The 16,900-nt window shown below is 42.6% G+C and overlaps 1 protein-coding gene across 1 annotated transcript in view; it reads left to right on the top strand.

Annotated features, from left to right (window-relative positions):
- The window catches only part of IFFO2 (intermediate filament family orphan 2), a 36,957-nt gene extending 24,515 nt beyond the window's left edge, over nucleotides 1–12,442 (top strand). Inside the window, exons 2-9 of the mRNA XM_075113663.1 lie at nucleotides 720–780; nucleotides 1,068–1,163; nucleotides 3,454–3,594; nucleotides 5,338–5,480; nucleotides 8,068–8,188; nucleotides 10,472–10,561; nucleotides 11,199–11,329; nucleotides 12,136–12,442. Coding sequence (XP_074969764.1) covers nucleotides 720–780; nucleotides 1,068–1,163; nucleotides 3,454–3,594; nucleotides 5,338–5,480; nucleotides 8,068–8,188; nucleotides 10,472–10,561; nucleotides 11,199–11,329; nucleotides 12,136–12,241 — 889 coding nt within the window. The 3' untranslated portion in view covers nucleotides 12,242–12,442. The remainder of the gene's footprint in view (nucleotides 1–719; nucleotides 781–1,067; nucleotides 1,164–3,453; nucleotides 3,595–5,337; nucleotides 5,481–8,067; nucleotides 8,189–10,471; nucleotides 10,562–11,198; nucleotides 11,330–12,135) is intronic.
- The last annotated feature ends 4,458 nt before the right edge of the window (nucleotides 12,443–16,900 follow it).

Raw genomic sequence — 16,900 nt, 5'->3', positions numbered from 1 at the left:
ATGTGTTTGAATGTGTATCGTCACGTTTTCAAGAATTTTAGCTTTCGAGTTAGTCAAATTGTCAAATGCTAACCCACTGTACTGGTTTTTGCTCTTTTAAAGGGTTTTGGTGTTTAAAAAAAGGAAGTGCCGGGTATTTTTACGCTTAATCCAATAATGAACTCCAAGTGTAATGATGCTTGTAGTATGATGTTTAATTACACAGTTTGTAACTAATTCCTTTTCGGCCCTTTCAGTAGAGCAGCAGCAGTGAGTGCACATACCCCGCACGCAAAGATGCGTGTCGGAGTACTCTGCTTGTAATTGCGGTGCTGGGAAATGACTGAGGCATGTAGATTATTGAGGACTTTGATGTAGAAGGGACATAAACATATGAATTGATGGGACCGAACAGACAAATAGAAAGACTGCTGGTTTCAGATAACTTACCTTCAACTGATTTTTTTTTTTTTTTGCACTGAAGATTTCCCACCATATTTGCAACGAAATATTGCACAGGAGAGCAGGACGAGTACTGATCCCAATGAAAGTGGATTTAGCCTTTATTCTCTTACAGACTTAATGTTAGTGCTTTGAGGGTGTACAAGTGAGGGGGACCATCTGCTTTACATTTCAAATAACTGCCATCATCCTACAGCTACCAGAAGACTTGTGATTTGGGGGGGGTGGAATTACTTTTCTCCAGAGTTAAGGCTTCACCTTCAAATCTTGTCTTTCAGATGGGAAGAGGAACTGACGAGAAGAATGAGCCTGGAATCTATGGTAGAAACCTTGCGAGAGGTAAGTTCTGAGTAGTAGGTATTGAAAGGTATAGGTTTTTCTCTACAGCTTTTATTGTGCTAGTAGTTATTTGAATTTCTTTCAAAAACTTCCTTCTAGCAGCTGACTGCATTGCTGAACACTACAGAATAGTGTTAATGTTTGGAAGCTGAAGCAAGAAGGTGCTGAAGTTTCTGACAAAGTGAAATGTGGGGGTGGTGACATGCCTTATCGGCCCCGCTCAGGTTAAGCGAGGAAGCGTCTGTTGGCCTATTACCTCTTAGTTCTTTGTGCGCTTTCTCTTGCAGGAGGCGCAGGAAGCGGAAGCTCTTCAGGAGGAGTTAAATGAAAAGATTGAGAGGCTGAAAGCAGAACTTGTGGTCTTTAAGGGTCTGATGAGTGATGTAAGTACACTGGAGAGCAGAGTGGCCAACTCCCACTGCCTTTGTGAAACGTGTGTGTCATGCAAATGGCTTCATTCATAAAAAGGTTATGGTCTTAGTGAGTGCTGCTTTGTAGTTAGCATTATGGCTGCCTTTATGATCTAATGCATCAGACAGATCACCCTTACCCCTGCTTCCTGTCTGGTCTGTGTAGAGATGCATTACCTTGCTGCTTAGCCCATAACCCGGACTCTTCCCTCCCTTCCCCATTCTCCACAGCTGGTGGTGCCGGCATTCAGATCTGCAGCCGTGGGGAAAAAAATGTTGGAGAGCTCGCAGGTTAGAGTAGAGGGTTCCTCACTGTGCAGCACCGCGTGCTGCTAACAAGGGGGACTTTGCTCTGAATCACGCAAGGAAGTCATGTTCACAAAGGAACATGCTATATGTGTTTCCCAACTCCCTTTATGAGAGCTCTGAAGAGGTTAACCCAGTATCACTGGTTCAGGTATCTGGCATTGTTTCCAGTGCTGCTTCGACCTGTTTTCTTTTTGTTGGTGGTGGGTTTTTTGTTGTTGTTTTTAGTTTTGGGTTTTGTTTTAATATTTTCTCAGGAATTTCCTCATGTCTCATTAGATTATGACTTTCCTTCAAAGCTGGGGGATCTTTTAGACTATGACTGGACAATTTTCTTACTTTTAAACATACTGAGAGCATGTACTTGTGCAGATATCTAGAAAGATAAGCCAGGTGAACATTAAGTAAGGTGCCTTTCTCTGTAAGACTGAAGTACTGCTGATGCCAGTTGTCTAATGAATATGTCCTATTATGCTTACTTGTTCTGTAATTTTGTGTAGGGCTTCTTCCTTCTGTCTTTATATAAGCTTGCAGAACCTGCTCCCTGGTGTCAGATACATTCTCTCAGGGCCACTAGATCTGTTCATGTGAAATTTGGCAGCTAGCTGTCTCTTCTTTTGGTGTTTAACCAAGCACACCTACTCTCGATTAGAGGCAGTGTGAAAGGGAGAAACTTGTTGGAGCTCCATCACTGTGATGACTCTTTCGCTGAGGAAGAAATGTTGCTCAGTGTGTATAAAAAGGGTGGTGGTAAATGCAAACATCCTCTTCAACTTGAGAGAAAGTGTGCAAGGTAGAAGAGAGCCTAAGGAAAGCAGTGACAATGCTTATTTTCAATCCCACTGTGTAAATATTTAGAGCAGAGAAATGCAGAATGTTGGCATGTGACTCTTGCTTTCCTGCAGATAAGAATTGCTGGTATCTGCTCAGTTGATAAGATTGTCTTTAGAGTGTGTCAGTGTTTAGAGGTTTCTTTTTCTCGGTGTGTTTGGAAAATATATCTAACTTGTCCAAAGGTCCAACTCTGTCTAATAATTAAAAAAAAAATCCAAACCCAACAACAACAAAAAAAACCCCCAAACAAACCCACAAGACAAACAAACAGGAAAACCAACACAAAATCCCAAAGCTTTCTCCTTGGAAAAGGGATTTGGCATTTAAGAAATCCCTGCAAAGAGTTTTTCTGCTCTTCTGGTCAAAGTGGAAGCATTGCCTAGTCATTGAAGTGCTACTCTCCAAGAGAGTAAGTCTCGTCTAGGCTGGAAAATATGCTTTTTGTGGAACAATGTTTCTTCATAAGGAGCCAGCTGTACTGTCTGAGGGGGAGTCTCTCTTATAAATTATATTTATAATTACTGCTCAGAGTGAAGCAAGACAAAATATTTTTCATGTTGAATTTTTGCTAGGCTGGAAGCCATGTTAATGCCAACAAGGAGTATCTTCTGTGTCGGAAGCTTTTGTGGATCTCTTTAGATCCAGTCTTGATTTTATGTTTTCATGGTATGTATGAAGTTGCTGCGGAGCCTGGATTCTGTTTTAAAAGCAACTTTTCCTTGCAGACACAGTTTTTCTGTCTGAAATGGGGGGTGTGTTGCACACTCACAGGTTTTAGATTTCATTCTATTCTGCACATGCTCAACAGGGTTTTTCTCCTCCATTTTTAAAGCTTTTTTGACCCCATAAAAATTTACTCTTGCCACATCTATCAGTTGTTTTGGGGTGGGTATAGGTTTCTTGATGACAAATCACTGAGTTGAAATTTGATTAGAGTCAGATATGAATGTTAATTGTTAGCTGTCTAGTCTATTTAGATTGTACGTGTACTGCCTTTCCCAGAGAACAAGATATAATATTGTTTAAGAATGATATGCCCTGGGGTTAGAGAGATACTGTGGGGTATCTCTTCTTTCCTGAACTGTATAATAATAGAAGATAATCACTACTGTCCTTCCTGCAGCCCATGACAGACCTGGACACAAAGATTCAAGAAAAGGCCATGAAGGTGGACATGGACATCTGTCGGCGAATCGATATCACAGCCAAGCTGTGTGATGTAGCGCAGCAGCGCAACTCTGAAGACGTTTCCAAGATATTCCAGGTGATTAGGCCATGAATTTTCCCTAGGGAAGGACAAGAAGCGAGGGGACAAGAGGGAGCAGTGTTGAGGAGTGTGGTCCAGGTCATTTACCTTTTCTTGAAATTTCTCTGTGTAGACATATTTTCTTCTTTCCCAGTCTTGAAGTGTAGCGCTCTTCTGCAGAAGCTGCTGTCGTACTAAGAACACAAAATTTAGGGAGTTTAAAAAAAGTCTCAGGATGACCTTTAAGACACACTGCTAGCCTGATGCTAGTCTGCAATCAATGCAGGGGAGAAAAGCATTACAGGGTCTAGGTTTGTATAAATGGCTTCCTCGCATTTGTTCCCTTCGCAAGTGAGAGGTTTCAAGCTCATAGAACTGTCATCTGAATGTTCTTATTTCTGGCTCAAGCTCTGTGGCCAGAAATAACGCTTCTGTGGTGGTGAGCTATGACTGCTTTGTGAGACTAGAAACTCCAGCTGCTTTCCCAGAGCTATTGTGGCTCCTTGGTGCTAGTAGGGAAGTCATTGAATTTGCTCCAAAAGCAAGCAGTCACAGCTCTGCGTGGAGCAAACCTGCAACTCCCAATGCAGCTGGTCTTCTGTCACAACTACAGTTTCAGTGGTGATTAACCCAGCTTCCTTCCACTTTGATCTAAATGTGTCTTGTTCAGTCTTCCAGTAAGTCTGATGCTTTTCTCTGTATAGTGATGCCATATAGTGTGCTAAATGCTGTACAAAACCACTGTAAAAGATCCTTGCAGTCTCTACTGGTTGTGCTTTCTGGCTATAGTGAAGTTGCCTAAATGTTTGATGGTTTTTTCTTTTGTATCCCAAAAGATTCAAATCTCCTTATGGAAGACAATTATTTTCGTAGCATGTTGAGCCGTTGCATTGTGCTAGTGGTTTCTTCTTGTCTTTGAGTAGAATTGCTGTGTCTTTCTGCTCAAAGGTAACGGCAAAGCGCACCTGTGGTCAAGCATGCAGTGGTTAAAATGATCATCGTGGAGAACAATACCAATAAGGGGTGGCTTATATGCCAAGTAGAGGGAAAACTGCTAGGTTGGGAGCGGACTGTGTGTTTGACTCTGTGGCACCATCTGTGAATATCTTTTACATTCACAGTCCTCAGATGAAGTGATCCTCTGCGCCCTTTGCAGGGGTATTCCTTGAGCTCTCTGCACGTCTGTGAACTTCATTTCTTTGAGGTTGTCCAGGCATTTTCATGGTTCAGTTAACCCTTCTTCTGTCGACCTGAAGACAAGCAGTCTGCCTCTGCTGGTGGGGTGGGAATGACCTGAAATAAAGGCTATCTAGAAAGGCTTCCCGTCTGCTCTTTCGTGGTGGTTCAACACTGGGAGCAACAGCCTGTGGTGGTGGCAGGAGAGGGAGAGTTCTGTCATTGCTCTCAGCCTGCTGCCTGGGCACTCCTGCCAGCTTATGCTTTTACCCTGTATCATTCTAACCTCTGCATGTTCTCTGGTAGATCATAGACTGGTGCCAGTGAACAGATGAACATCTGTAGAGCGCTGGCAGCCTGCAGCTTGCTTTGCTCTTCGCCGTTCTGAACTGCTTCCTTGTGCTCTGTGTTCACCACTCATTAACAGATGCAATTCCCGTCTTGAATACGAGCAATCCCTGAATTGCCTGGGAACTGATGAACAGTTATATTCACTCAAACCCTAATGCCTCTCCTTTATTTCCACCCCTCATGGTGCAGCACCTCAGTTGAACCTTCTAGTTACTGCTCTTCTCTCCAATTAAGGTGGCTTCCAAGAAGAAAGAACGCAAGCTCACATCTGATGATGACCTCTCGGAACAGGACGGAGATAACGGCAGGTTCTCTGACGATGAGGTCAGCTGTTCTTTGAACATCACAGATGAAATGAAGCGTATGTTTAATCAGCTGTGAGTATCATGGACAATGTGGGGAAAACATATTCTGAAATGTAGACTTAGTCCCAGAACACTTGAGCTGCCAGCATGGTACATACTCAAAGGTTTTCTGGGAGTTCAAATAAAATTAGCTGATTTTGTCCCTCGCTTAAGTAGGAGGAACTATACAGAATATAAAAACTAGTTTTACTACTCTGTGCTGTTATAACAGTAGTAAAAGAAGAAACATGCAGCAAAAAGTATAAAACTCGAGTCTATTCTGTATGTTTGGCTGAATATTAGGTTTCTAGATCTCTAGATTTCTGCTGCTTGGGCTGGACAGAATTTGGCAACGTCACTGAAAGCTCTATTTGAAAGGGATACAAACTTCTCTAGGATTTTGCATGAGTTTCTAGTTGAGCTATAGGTAATGGTAGCGGTGGACCTGTCCAGAAGATCAGTTCTAGCAGTGGACAACAGGTTCCAAGAACGTCAGTGTTGTAAGACTTGCTGCAAAGTCTGGCTCCCCAACCGGAAGGATTGCAACTTACTTTGCCTGAACCTGTACCGCAAACTGGAGCATTAGGAAGCTTGTAGCAGCTGAGAAGAGACTCTCTGCACCTTGGTGCTACACAAAGCAGTTCAGGAAGCCGGTTGGCGATGTGCCCTGCTGTTCTCTTGTTATAGAAATGATGGGGATGGCCACAGCCTGGTGAGACCTTTGAGGGTCTCTGCTGTTTTCTTTTGGCAGGCAAAAGCCCCAGCAAGCACCATAGGTCTGACTTCCCTAGCGTTTGAATACGGGTGTCTTCTGCCAACTTCTGCAGTGACTGCAGAGGGAAGAATTCCCAGTGCTTTCCCACACAATGCAGGACAGTGTTTTATATGTAGGAGTACACAAGAAATTGTCTAAGAAGCACTAGCTTCTCTTCTGTTGGCAGCTGTTGCCAAAAGTTCTGTTTTCAGGGTGTTTCTGTCGTTCTGCCTGAATGTCACATATAGAAGGGCATGTTTTTTGCAAAAGTTGTAGGAAACTCCTTTTGTTAGGACTCTTGGTTTTAGATGTCTTTAGGCCCGTGTTAATATTCAGTGTAATAAATACAGCCTCGACTTCTCCACTGCTAGAGTTCAGGGTCACAGCTGATAGCATGTAGATTTTCCAGAAAAGCAAGAGGTTAAAATTTAGCAGCTAGGTCGGTAATGCATTTAGGTTTTAGTTTTGTTCTTAAACACATCCTGCAATACCCAGTTTTTATTGGTGCTGCTAATGAAATTCTTATCTCGCGGTCCTACTACATACAGCACAAAGTGCTGTAGGAATCTTGTTGACACATTCAAGTTGGTTAATCTAGAACAATGTTCATGGCTTGTTGGAAAGGGTACATCTCTAAGGATGTCTGGGTTTGGGGGCTTTGTGAAGTAGAAAATAGCTTACCAACAGCTGAATAGCTTGCCTCATGAACAGGAAAAAAGCAACTTGTGTTTTATCTGTACTGAACTTAATCTGTAAGTGTCTAGTAGTAAAATGTCAAAATGCAGTCGGCTTTGAACAGGGTGTATGTCTGAGGTAAGCAGCGGTCAGGACTGGGAGCCTTTGCGCTCTCTGCCAAGGGCAGCTCTTGCAAAAAGAAACTGATTTGAAGAAGTTGAATTGCAAAAGGCACAGTCATGTATGTCCAAGTTTTTTTTTTTAATTTTTTTTTTTTAAAGTTATGCTGAGTATAGACAAATAGCCTGTCTCTTTTGCCAAGCTCTTCAGCCTCCTAAAGACAGTATTGGACTCGGCTTCCGGGCTGAGATGTTATCAGCTTGAGAGGAAGTGAGCTAAAGTAACAAAAATGCATCAGTCTGAAATTAGCAGGCTGCTTCTGGGAGCAATTTCAGATTTTTGTCAGGCCTCCTTAACACAGACAAGAAGCAGCTACTAGTGTTTAGCTCTGCTGCTGTTCAAACCAAGAGGGACTCAAGTGCCTCCTGAAACTTTCCTTTATTGCACAACTGACAGTCCTAAAGGGGCCTGACCAAATAACAGTGTTAAAGGCCACTCTTGCCGCTGTTTGTTCAGCGTGAAGTGGCTGTAGTGTAGTATCTTCGTTGTTCAAGTCAACAGTAAGTATTTATGCTCACCTGCACATTATTTGGGTGTTCTGTTTTTTCATAGTTGTTACTTTCGAAAACAATGATTTTAGGTGCTGGAGGGAAAATGTTGGCTGAGCTTCAACATGAAAATCAGCAGGGAGTCTTCTAGCGGCTGTTTCTTGTAAAATTCCTCAAACTGTGTTTGGGCCTATTTTCCCATGTATAAAAAGAATAGTTTAAAACATTCTTGTGGTTTTGCAAACAGGGGAAACTAATGTGCAGCACCATCTGGAGGACAGAGCTAGGACTTGAACAGGAATGCTAACAAGGATCTTTTATTCTGCTCTGGGGTGGCAAAGAGCCCAGGAGCGAGGGACTTGGACAGTGGTGAAGCCTGTGCGTAAAAACTGAGGATTTTCAGCTGCTGCGTTGTCTCCTTCATTCAGCTCTCATGGCCCCTTTTTTCTAGAAGATTAATTGAAGAACTGAGGGAGTGGGGCTGGAGTACTTTTCGCTAATGCTTTTTGTGTTACCTTAACAGTCGTGAGACATTCGATTTTGATGACGACTGTGATAGTTTAACGTGGGAGGAGAACGAGGAAACATTGCTTCTTTGGGAAGACTTCACAAACTGCAATCCTTCCATTGACCTCCAAGGAGAGGTGAGTTTATTTTCTTGTTTTCTCAAACTATTCTCTGCAGAAACTGCATCCCTCGGCTGCTTTTTTAGCAACGTGAGCCTTTGCATATTTGACTGGTGATTAGTTTGCTGTGCAAACTTGCTGTGATTTAAAATCTTCCTAGTGCTTTCTCTCTGTGGTTGCTTTCAGTCTGTGCAATCTGTTTATTTGCCAAACTTCATTTTTTCTGCTTCTTCAAACTGAGAATTTGAAAGTATCAGGAGCGTGTCAAAAGATCCAATGCATGTAGCTGCTAGAGGGGTATCACACAAACAACTGCCTAGGGTGACAGATTATCTAAAGCCCTGTATCTTCCAGACAGCATCTCACTTCTCTGTAGATTATCATTCGTGCTTTAATTGTCAAAATAGTACATGTAGCGTGGGGGATGATATTGCATAGTTAGTCTAGTGGGGGAGAGAAGTAAACCCTCTATGGTCCGCAGAAGATGTTAAAGTACATCCAGCCCATCACAGACAAAGAAGCTGTGGTTGCAGGACTGTGTAAGGCCCCAGGGATCTTCTGAACCTGTGAATCTTGTGCTTCTGTCTTCCCAGTCAATAGGAACCTGCTGGTATTGGTGGATAATAAACAGCTTGCTTTTAATCCTTAAGATCCCACAGAAAATAAGCTAATGGCTGTATGCTGTCTCATTCAGTGACTCCTGAGCCTTTTTAAGGAGGCCTCGAGAGAGACTGAAACAGCAAGGTCTGGCTTTGTGTGGGTAGTCTTAAACGTGACTCTGTTTCATTACTGAGTAGCACAACAGCAGTAGGTAAGAAATAATCCTGCCTTCTTCCATCATCGCCATAGTGTAAAGATGCTGAGGCAGCAGTTTCTTGAACATTGTCTTGTGTTGACTGCCAGGGGTCTGTTAATTTACATCTTCCCATTTGTGTATCATCTGGCGTACTCTGAAGCTGCGGAGATTACTCGGAAGTGCTAGGACTGCAGAAAGCAGCGTACTTAGCTAGATGCCGTCTTCCGAGCAGGGAGAGTGGCAGAGTGATAATGTGTAGCCATGTGCTGGAATTAGTGACAGATTTATTTGCATATACCCATGTGTGCATGTATAAGCACAGCTATCAGAGGAATATTGCCGAACTCAGACCTTCTGTGCGAAAACTCTAAAGGTTTTAAGAAGCTTAAATCCTTCTAAATGAAAATTATACAAGGAAAGGGTAGATTTGTCTTGTAGATGGAGATGCGGAATAAAGACTGCTCCGTCTGTGCCTGGTCTTTAACATAGTGCTTTACATGCCTGAATCTTCCTTCCAGTGGCTTTATTCCTTTCAAGTTCTTACGCGGTGCCCTAGCCACCTTCTTTTATGACCTTCCTCCTTAAAGCGCTTCTGCATATAAAAGGATAAGCGGAATGATTCTTGTAACTATAGGCTGGTTAGCCTGACGTTGATACCAGGAATGATCCTGATAAAGCCGCCACAGATGTGGCCAAAGGATGGAAACATAATTAATGCTCATCTATGCAGCTGCATTAAATTGATGATAGTTGGCTTTTTTCTGGAAAAGGGAGGTAGGTGGTACGTGAAAGAGAGAACAATGGCATTGTTTTAGCCTCTTTGTGACACTTGAAATAGTGCTATATGTTTTGTAGCCCAGGCTGGACTTTCAATCCAAACCAATGATGACATGGGAGCTGTTGTCCGGCAGGATGTTTCCTTTGGGACAGCGTGTGTCTTACGTGTGATATTTTCATCAGTAGCGTAGCAGGAGTGAGCTTGCTTTAGCAGTTAAGTGAAGAATTTCAATAGGAAACAATGCGTGCAGAGCATACACGTGAGGTAATGGAGGCTGAAAGGACTTGAGAGTAATAAGAAGTAACTGGAAAACGAGAATTCCAGTGGAAAGCTGTAAGTGGTTGTGCGGTCAATGCACGAAAAAATCATTGCATGGCTGGAGAGCAATTACAGTGTATCTAAGCGTGATCAGACTAGGAAAGGTTCAGGAAAATCCTGTTCTCTGGCGTGCATCGGGTATCTGTGTTTAATTGCCGGTTCCTTGGTCAGAGACTTCATCTTTGTGTGTACAGAGCCATGCTCACGGTGCAAAAATGTGTTTCCTGGTGTGCCAGTCGTAATAAGCAGACTGTTCCTTGCCTGTGTAAAAATGTATTTTAAAAAACCTTTGCATGGTAGAGCATAAAAACCTGCATTTCTGAGTGAATTCAATAAGAAAATCTTTGGTCTGCTACTGAATTCCTTGTTAGTCTCTTGCCAATTCTTTGTGTTCTCCTTTCCCCTGCAGGAAGAAAACCTGGGAAACTTGATCCATGAAACAGAGTCTTTTTTTAAAACGAGAGACAAGGAATACCAAGAAACAATAGGGCAGATAGAGGTAAGGAAGTTGTTCATGACAATATGAACTGTTTCTAATAGATTAAAACACGCGCAGTGTTCTGGTGCGGTGTACCCACAGAGGAAAGGTGGAACGTTTATATATCGAAGAATGCAAAGGCGTTTTCCATTGACATACCCTTGTGATTTTTTTTTCTAAATACCATTCTCTATGCAGCATGCATCTGTAGCTGGTGGAGACAGAACCTTCAGAACAAAGAGAATAAAAATGCATGATTACTCTTTTTCCACTGGCATATCCACCGTCACACTGGGAAATGCTTTACAACATGCGGCCTCAGAGGTTGCCAGACACAACAGCTGTAGCTTCTCAAAGTCTTTGCCCTGCCTAGAATATGCTTTCATTAATTACTGCTTGTTGACAAACAAGATGCCAAGCAGCATTAAAAAAAAGTTGAGGGCTGTTTCAGAACAGTGTGGAGCTCTGATTAGAATACACTTCATAAGCTGATGAATGCACTGGCAGTATGACACTGAGGTTAAGCATATATTGTGCAGATGTTCCGGATTGGCTCTGGGCAGGTTTAGCATCCCCACCAGTATGTCAAATTGAGTGAAGCTGGGAGAAGCTGCTAGCAGCTCACCTTAGGCTGATTATTTTCTCTTATTTCTTACAGCTGGAATTGGCCACAGCCAAGAGTGACATGAATCGCCACCTTCATGAATATATGGAAATGTGTAGTATGAAAAGGGGCCTGGATGTACAAATGGAAACCTGTCGTAGGCTTATCAAAGGCTCAGCTGACAGGTAATAAGATATTACCATTCTGCCTGGGGTGCTTCAAGAATTTATTTTGCTCTTGTTTCCTGCCAAGTTGTCTAAAGGCAATAGTATCATTTTGTCCTAAAGCTTTGTCCTTTAGATAATCTTATTTTGTTCAGGTTCAGGTATCAGTCTGAACAGGAACCCCGTAACAGTGTATAGGTTCCTACACACAGCAACACGTTTAAGGATTCGACACCTCTTGGTAAAAGCAGGAGTGTCACCACAGGACTGTACAAATGGACTTACCTCTTTTCTAACCTGGTCGGATGCTTAGTCGCAGTGTCATAGACCTAGAACTCTTAAACAAGCCACCCCCCCAAATAAAATTTTGACTATAGACTTGTATGAAGAACTTGTGTTTTAATCTTCTTATGTGTTAAGAACCCTATACTAGCGGGATTTTTCTTGCCTCTTGCTCGCCCCAAGTATGTGTCCTGGCTTAAAAAAAAAAATAAAAATCTATCATCTTCTTTTGAGTTTTCAAGGCCATATATATTATGGATGACGGGGGTCTCTGTAGCATGTTCATTGGACTTAGTTTCCACTTCCCAGTCCGTAAACCTAGGGCAGCCTTTGTACAGGAGATGGCAGGGGTGGGGTGGCAGCACATGAGATACTGAAGTTTACTGCTGATACTTACTGTAAACCCAAAGTTTAATGTTAATAAAGGACATGTTAAATTGTTTTGGGAAGGGAAAGTGACCATTTTCTTTAAAGGTTGCTTTTTCTTTTCCTTCTGTCATTGACACTTAATTTTTTGTCTAAACTTTCTCTGAATTCTTCTGCAGAAATTCTCCATCTCCCAGCTCTGTAGCCAGCAGCGACTCAGGAAACACAGATGAAATTCAGGACGAGTTGGACAGAGAGACGGATGTGGAGCCCATGGTCAGCTGATACGGAGTTGGAGCATTCCAGTGAAAGGGAAGATACAAGAAAAGATTTAAAAACAGTACACTGGGGGGGGGGAAAGACTTGTAAGCCCTTGCACAGGGTTTCTAAGGACTCATTCCTACACACATCCCCACCCCACCCAAGGATTGGTGCTGTAAATTTCTATTGTTATACAAATCATAAATGCAGAGTCCTGTGAGAAAACATGGTGTTTTAATTGTGCCTTTGCCCCAAGCTGAGCCACTTTGAGCTCCAGTGGAATATTAATAGCAGGTGTTTTTATAAAAAATAATATTTAAAAAAAAAAAATCTGGTAGCAGCAGAGAATGGTGCTGCAAAGGCTCTGGGTATTTCAATAAGCTCATGGTTTTATTGAACTCCTGCACTGATTGGCAAAATGAGAAGCGAACCCAAGGCAATTATGGTACAATTACCAATGTCTGGCACAAAAAAAAGAATGACTCCAAATTGAGCTGTAAACATTTAAAAATAATAGCGGGTTTAGAAGACTGCTTTTAGGATTAAGCAGTTATACAATATCAAAAGGAATTTCTTCATTTCATCTTTTTGGGTGAAGGAGCCTTTGAGATTTGTACAAGCTTTCTGCTAGACTCCAGAATCTGAAGAAGCGGGTCTCAGCTCGGTGGCAAAGCGGGCGGAGGAAGGAGGGGTCAGTGGGGTGGGACTATCACTGATAAACTACTATGCAAAAAAAAAAAAAAAAAAAAAGCTCGCCTTATTTATATGGAATGTTTGGTCCCTGCTGGGCTACAGTTATCTCTTGGGGAAAGGAAAGCTATAAAAACACATTTGCACATGTTAGTTATCTGTAGAGCTTCTTTTGAGGAGGAATGTCGTATTACAATGCCTTTGTTTCCAGTGATTGGATTAAGAGGGGAATCAGCCCTTCAGTTCCCATGTTGGTTTGTGTTTTCTTTTTTCAGGATTTTTTTTTTTTAAACCATAGCGTTTGCAGATGTTACTTTGCTGACAGGGAGATCACTCCATTTTTATGCTGCTTTCATGATGTTTAGAGTGGGATAGTTGAAGCATCGGGATAAACTGACATGTGGTGGTATAGATGTAGGCTTGAGACATGACATTGGGAGAGTTCCAGACCACTGTTCTTCAGAAAAGCCGAACATCAGAAAATACTGTAATCCTTTTTAGGGCGTAGTAAAATGAATGCCAAACTACTGCTGCCCTAGAATTAGGGAAGAACAGCCATGTGCTTTCTCTGTGAGAAAGTGAGAAGACCTAGGCTTTGTCAATCTTTCTGTATTTTTACACAGGAGAAAGCAGTATCAAAAGTCAGATCACTTGGTGGTATTTGAGGAAGCTCTGGCGTCATCAAGCTGTTCATGGTTGTTAGTAGGAATTGTAGCACCTCAGCCAGGTAAAAACAGGGTATAAACCTCAGCCAATAATTCTTTGTTTTTTTAGACCAAGATTGAAAGTGTAGTTAATACTGCCTAAAGGTAACTGTGTAGTTAACTAGCAGTTGCAAGATGTGGAGTAAATACCAAATGTCTGGTTTTTTCCTGCCAGGAAGCTTAGAAACTGCTATATAGGAGCAGTGCTAGGACTGGACAGGGAAATGCCTGATTTAAGCACCCTCTCAGTGTTATATAAAGATAAGCTGGCCAATCTTTTTAGCTTCCTGAGTATTGTTTCCAAGCCTCTCTTACGTATTGATCTGAAATCAGCAGGGTTGCATTGTAAGCATAGAGCCAGTATAGATCAGCCAAACCGAGCACAAGTGTCTCAGCAAACGGCGTGTTCCTGGGCAGAAATGGCTCTCCGGCTTGCGCAGCCACGCAGAGGGGCAGGACCTCGGGGGGCTCCTGCTCGCACTAACTGGGTCCAGTCACGGCCTCTGTTGGAGTCTCCTGTGTTGCTGCCTGGAGCTCCATCGCTGTTCAGGTCTGTCTCCTGCTTGGACGCGACGGTGCTTCTAGGCCACGTCAATCAAGTGGGCTCCGTGTGTTTTCCAGAGTGGGGAGGAGTACTGGGACGATCCATCTAGATCCACAGTGTGGAGGCAGCGATCCACAATCAGTGGCTTCTGTCCAAGAAAACAGATCCAAGGATATTCTTGTGGTTTCCTTACTGATTGAAATACTCAGAGCAGTTATTTGTAGAGTAGCTAGCAACTTCTTGGTTCCTGTGGTGTGAGTTAGGGGCTTTTTCAAAGCCTGCTTGATCGTGTAGATGTAATAACTTTTCTCTGGAAAAGAAACCTTATTCCAAAGTGCTCATTCCTGTTATTTCTTAGGTGGCCAAAGCGGTAAATGCCATGTTCGCTCGGGCTGCAAGGTGGGGTGGGTGGGTGGGGGCAAGAGGTGCGATATTTTTTTGAGGGGGCTGGGACTGCATGTTTTCAATAAAGTACTCTTAAGGTTTTCAAGCCTGTATGAACTTCAGCTGCTAATATGAGGTTTCTCACAAGGATGAGAAACCATCTGCCAAAGCTGAATGTCTGTAATGCTTTAGTGACTTTGGTGGAGGCATTGTTAAGCAATCTACTTGCACAGTGAATCAGCCTCGTCGGAGGCTGGCATTCAGCTCTCCTCCGTTATGGAACGCTCTTTGGTACTGGAGAAACTGAGCAATTTAAACAGCCGTCCGGCTGAGCTGCTGGGTTTTGTTGTTTGTTTTTTGTTTTTAAAACTCAGTGTCCTAGTAGGAAAAAGGCTGAGTGTTCTTGAAACTCGTAGCTGGCATGTTGAGGGTAGGAAGGAATATCCTCAGTTTGACAGTGAGAGCCAAGTGAGGAAGCAGAAATTCAGCTGTCGAAACACGCTAGCTGTAACCTAGTTTATCTCATAGCCATAATTAACGAGGAGCATCTGTAATAGGGTTGCATTCGTTGGTAAGTGTAAGGGGTGTGGGTCTATAGTAGAGGGTATAGAAATAACGTGTACGGTGGTGATGTGTATGACGGTAAGTTACCGTGGTGGTTGGTGTCTGTTTCTTATAACCATATGTAATCCATTTTTAAAGAAGAAAAGGTGTTTTCATACTTGGGACTGGGGTTTTATTTTCATTTAGCCTGTATCGGACTCGGTGGATCGACCTTTCAGGAGTTACGAGGGTTGATCTTCGCTAGTTTCCCTAGGAGGTCTTCGGTTGAGTTTCAAGCGATGCTGCTGATGGGGCTGACAGTGGTCCTGTTCTGCTTGTGTTTAACCACTCTGTAGAAACCAGATCAAAAGCTTGCCAGAAAAAAAATGGTGAAAATGCTGGAAATGATTTTGATGACCTCTTTCTTTTTCCTTTGTAAAGCTGTAAATACTTTATTTTTTGTTTTCTATTCTTAAGGCGGTGTCATATTGACACTTTTTTAGACTTACAATCAGAAAATCCTCCTCATTCTTCCTCATTTTTTAAAAGGGGGTTTCAAGGAAGCAAATATTTTTGCTTGTTAGCAGTGTAATAATAGATCAAATTCCTAAAATGGGTTTGTACAAAAAATGTTTTCAGTCAACAAACGGCACTTGCTTTTGTGGATGCATGTTCAAAAATGTCCAAAGAATAATGTGGTACAAACACTTTTTTTCAAAGACTTAGTAATTATCGTATTAGTTCACACAATGAAAAAACAAGAGTCTTTAAAAAAGTGTCTCGGGGGGGAAATGTAACGAAACTCATCTAAGCTAAACGTGTAATCTATTTATAAAAAAACACAGTATATATTCTATTTTTATTAGAGGTTTTTAAAGTGCAAACAGGATTCTGTTAGCAAACGCAATTATTCCCTTGTAAAGTATCTTTTGCTCTGGTGGGACTCCAAATTCTCAAACGGTTTCAAGTGACAATGTGGAAACAGTCTAACAGGTGCGGCCGTGAGGCACTCGCCCATCGCGTCCTCGGGGAGAGCAAGCCAGGTCCACAGCCCTTCTGCAGCTCCAGAATTCGTGCTGTGTCCCCTGGTGGCTTTTGTTCTTCCCCTGACTGCGAGGCTTCTGCTGGAGAGGGCGAGGGCCTCCTTTGCTCCCCTAAACACCGGGAGTTATTGCAGCACAGTAGTCGTAAAATCCGCTCCAAAGTGGATTTGTAGTTGGAAGATATATCGTGTTTGTCTACACCGGTATAAATTGGAATTAACTTGATGAAACAAAATAATGGATCAGAATTGTGCCTGAACAGAGATCTTAAAGCTGCTAATATGAGAGGGGGTTTTGGTTTGGTGGTTGTTTTTTTTTCTTGCATAACCCGTCCAGCCAGCAAAACCACAGGTTGGTCCAAGGTTGGCTGAGGAAAAGCCACGGCGATCGGTGGGTGCTCACAGCCCTGCCACAGCGCTGCGGGCTCACGGAAGCAGCTACTTCCTCATGTTTCCCTTGGCTCTGGAAAAAAGCGGAAGGAGGTTTGTGTTGGAGCGCGTGAGGAAGGGAATCGCAATACTGGGAAGTCTCTGTGTTTCACGTTTGTGTGCTTCATTTTAGAACTGAATGTTTAAAGCACGGTTTAGCACAGCAAAGTTCAGGAACGATAGTGCTTCCATGGTGTATTAATACACAGACGAGGATTTTCCACATGTTGTTTCAGGACTTCTGGGTTTTTATTCTTTTCCACTGGTCCAGGACTTGGTTGCAGGGGAACACACGGCTTCTAAAAATGTTTGCCTTCAGTGTTAAGTCACTCAAATGCTTGATTTTT

This window comes from Phalacrocorax aristotelis, chromosome 19, assembly GCF_949628215.1.
Source record: "Phalacrocorax aristotelis chromosome 19, bGulAri2.1, whole genome shotgun sequence".
Lineage (NCBI taxonomy): Eukaryota > Metazoa > Chordata > Aves > Suliformes > Phalacrocoracidae > Phalacrocorax > Phalacrocorax aristotelis.
This window is presented reverse-complemented; position numbering and strand designations above follow the sequence as displayed.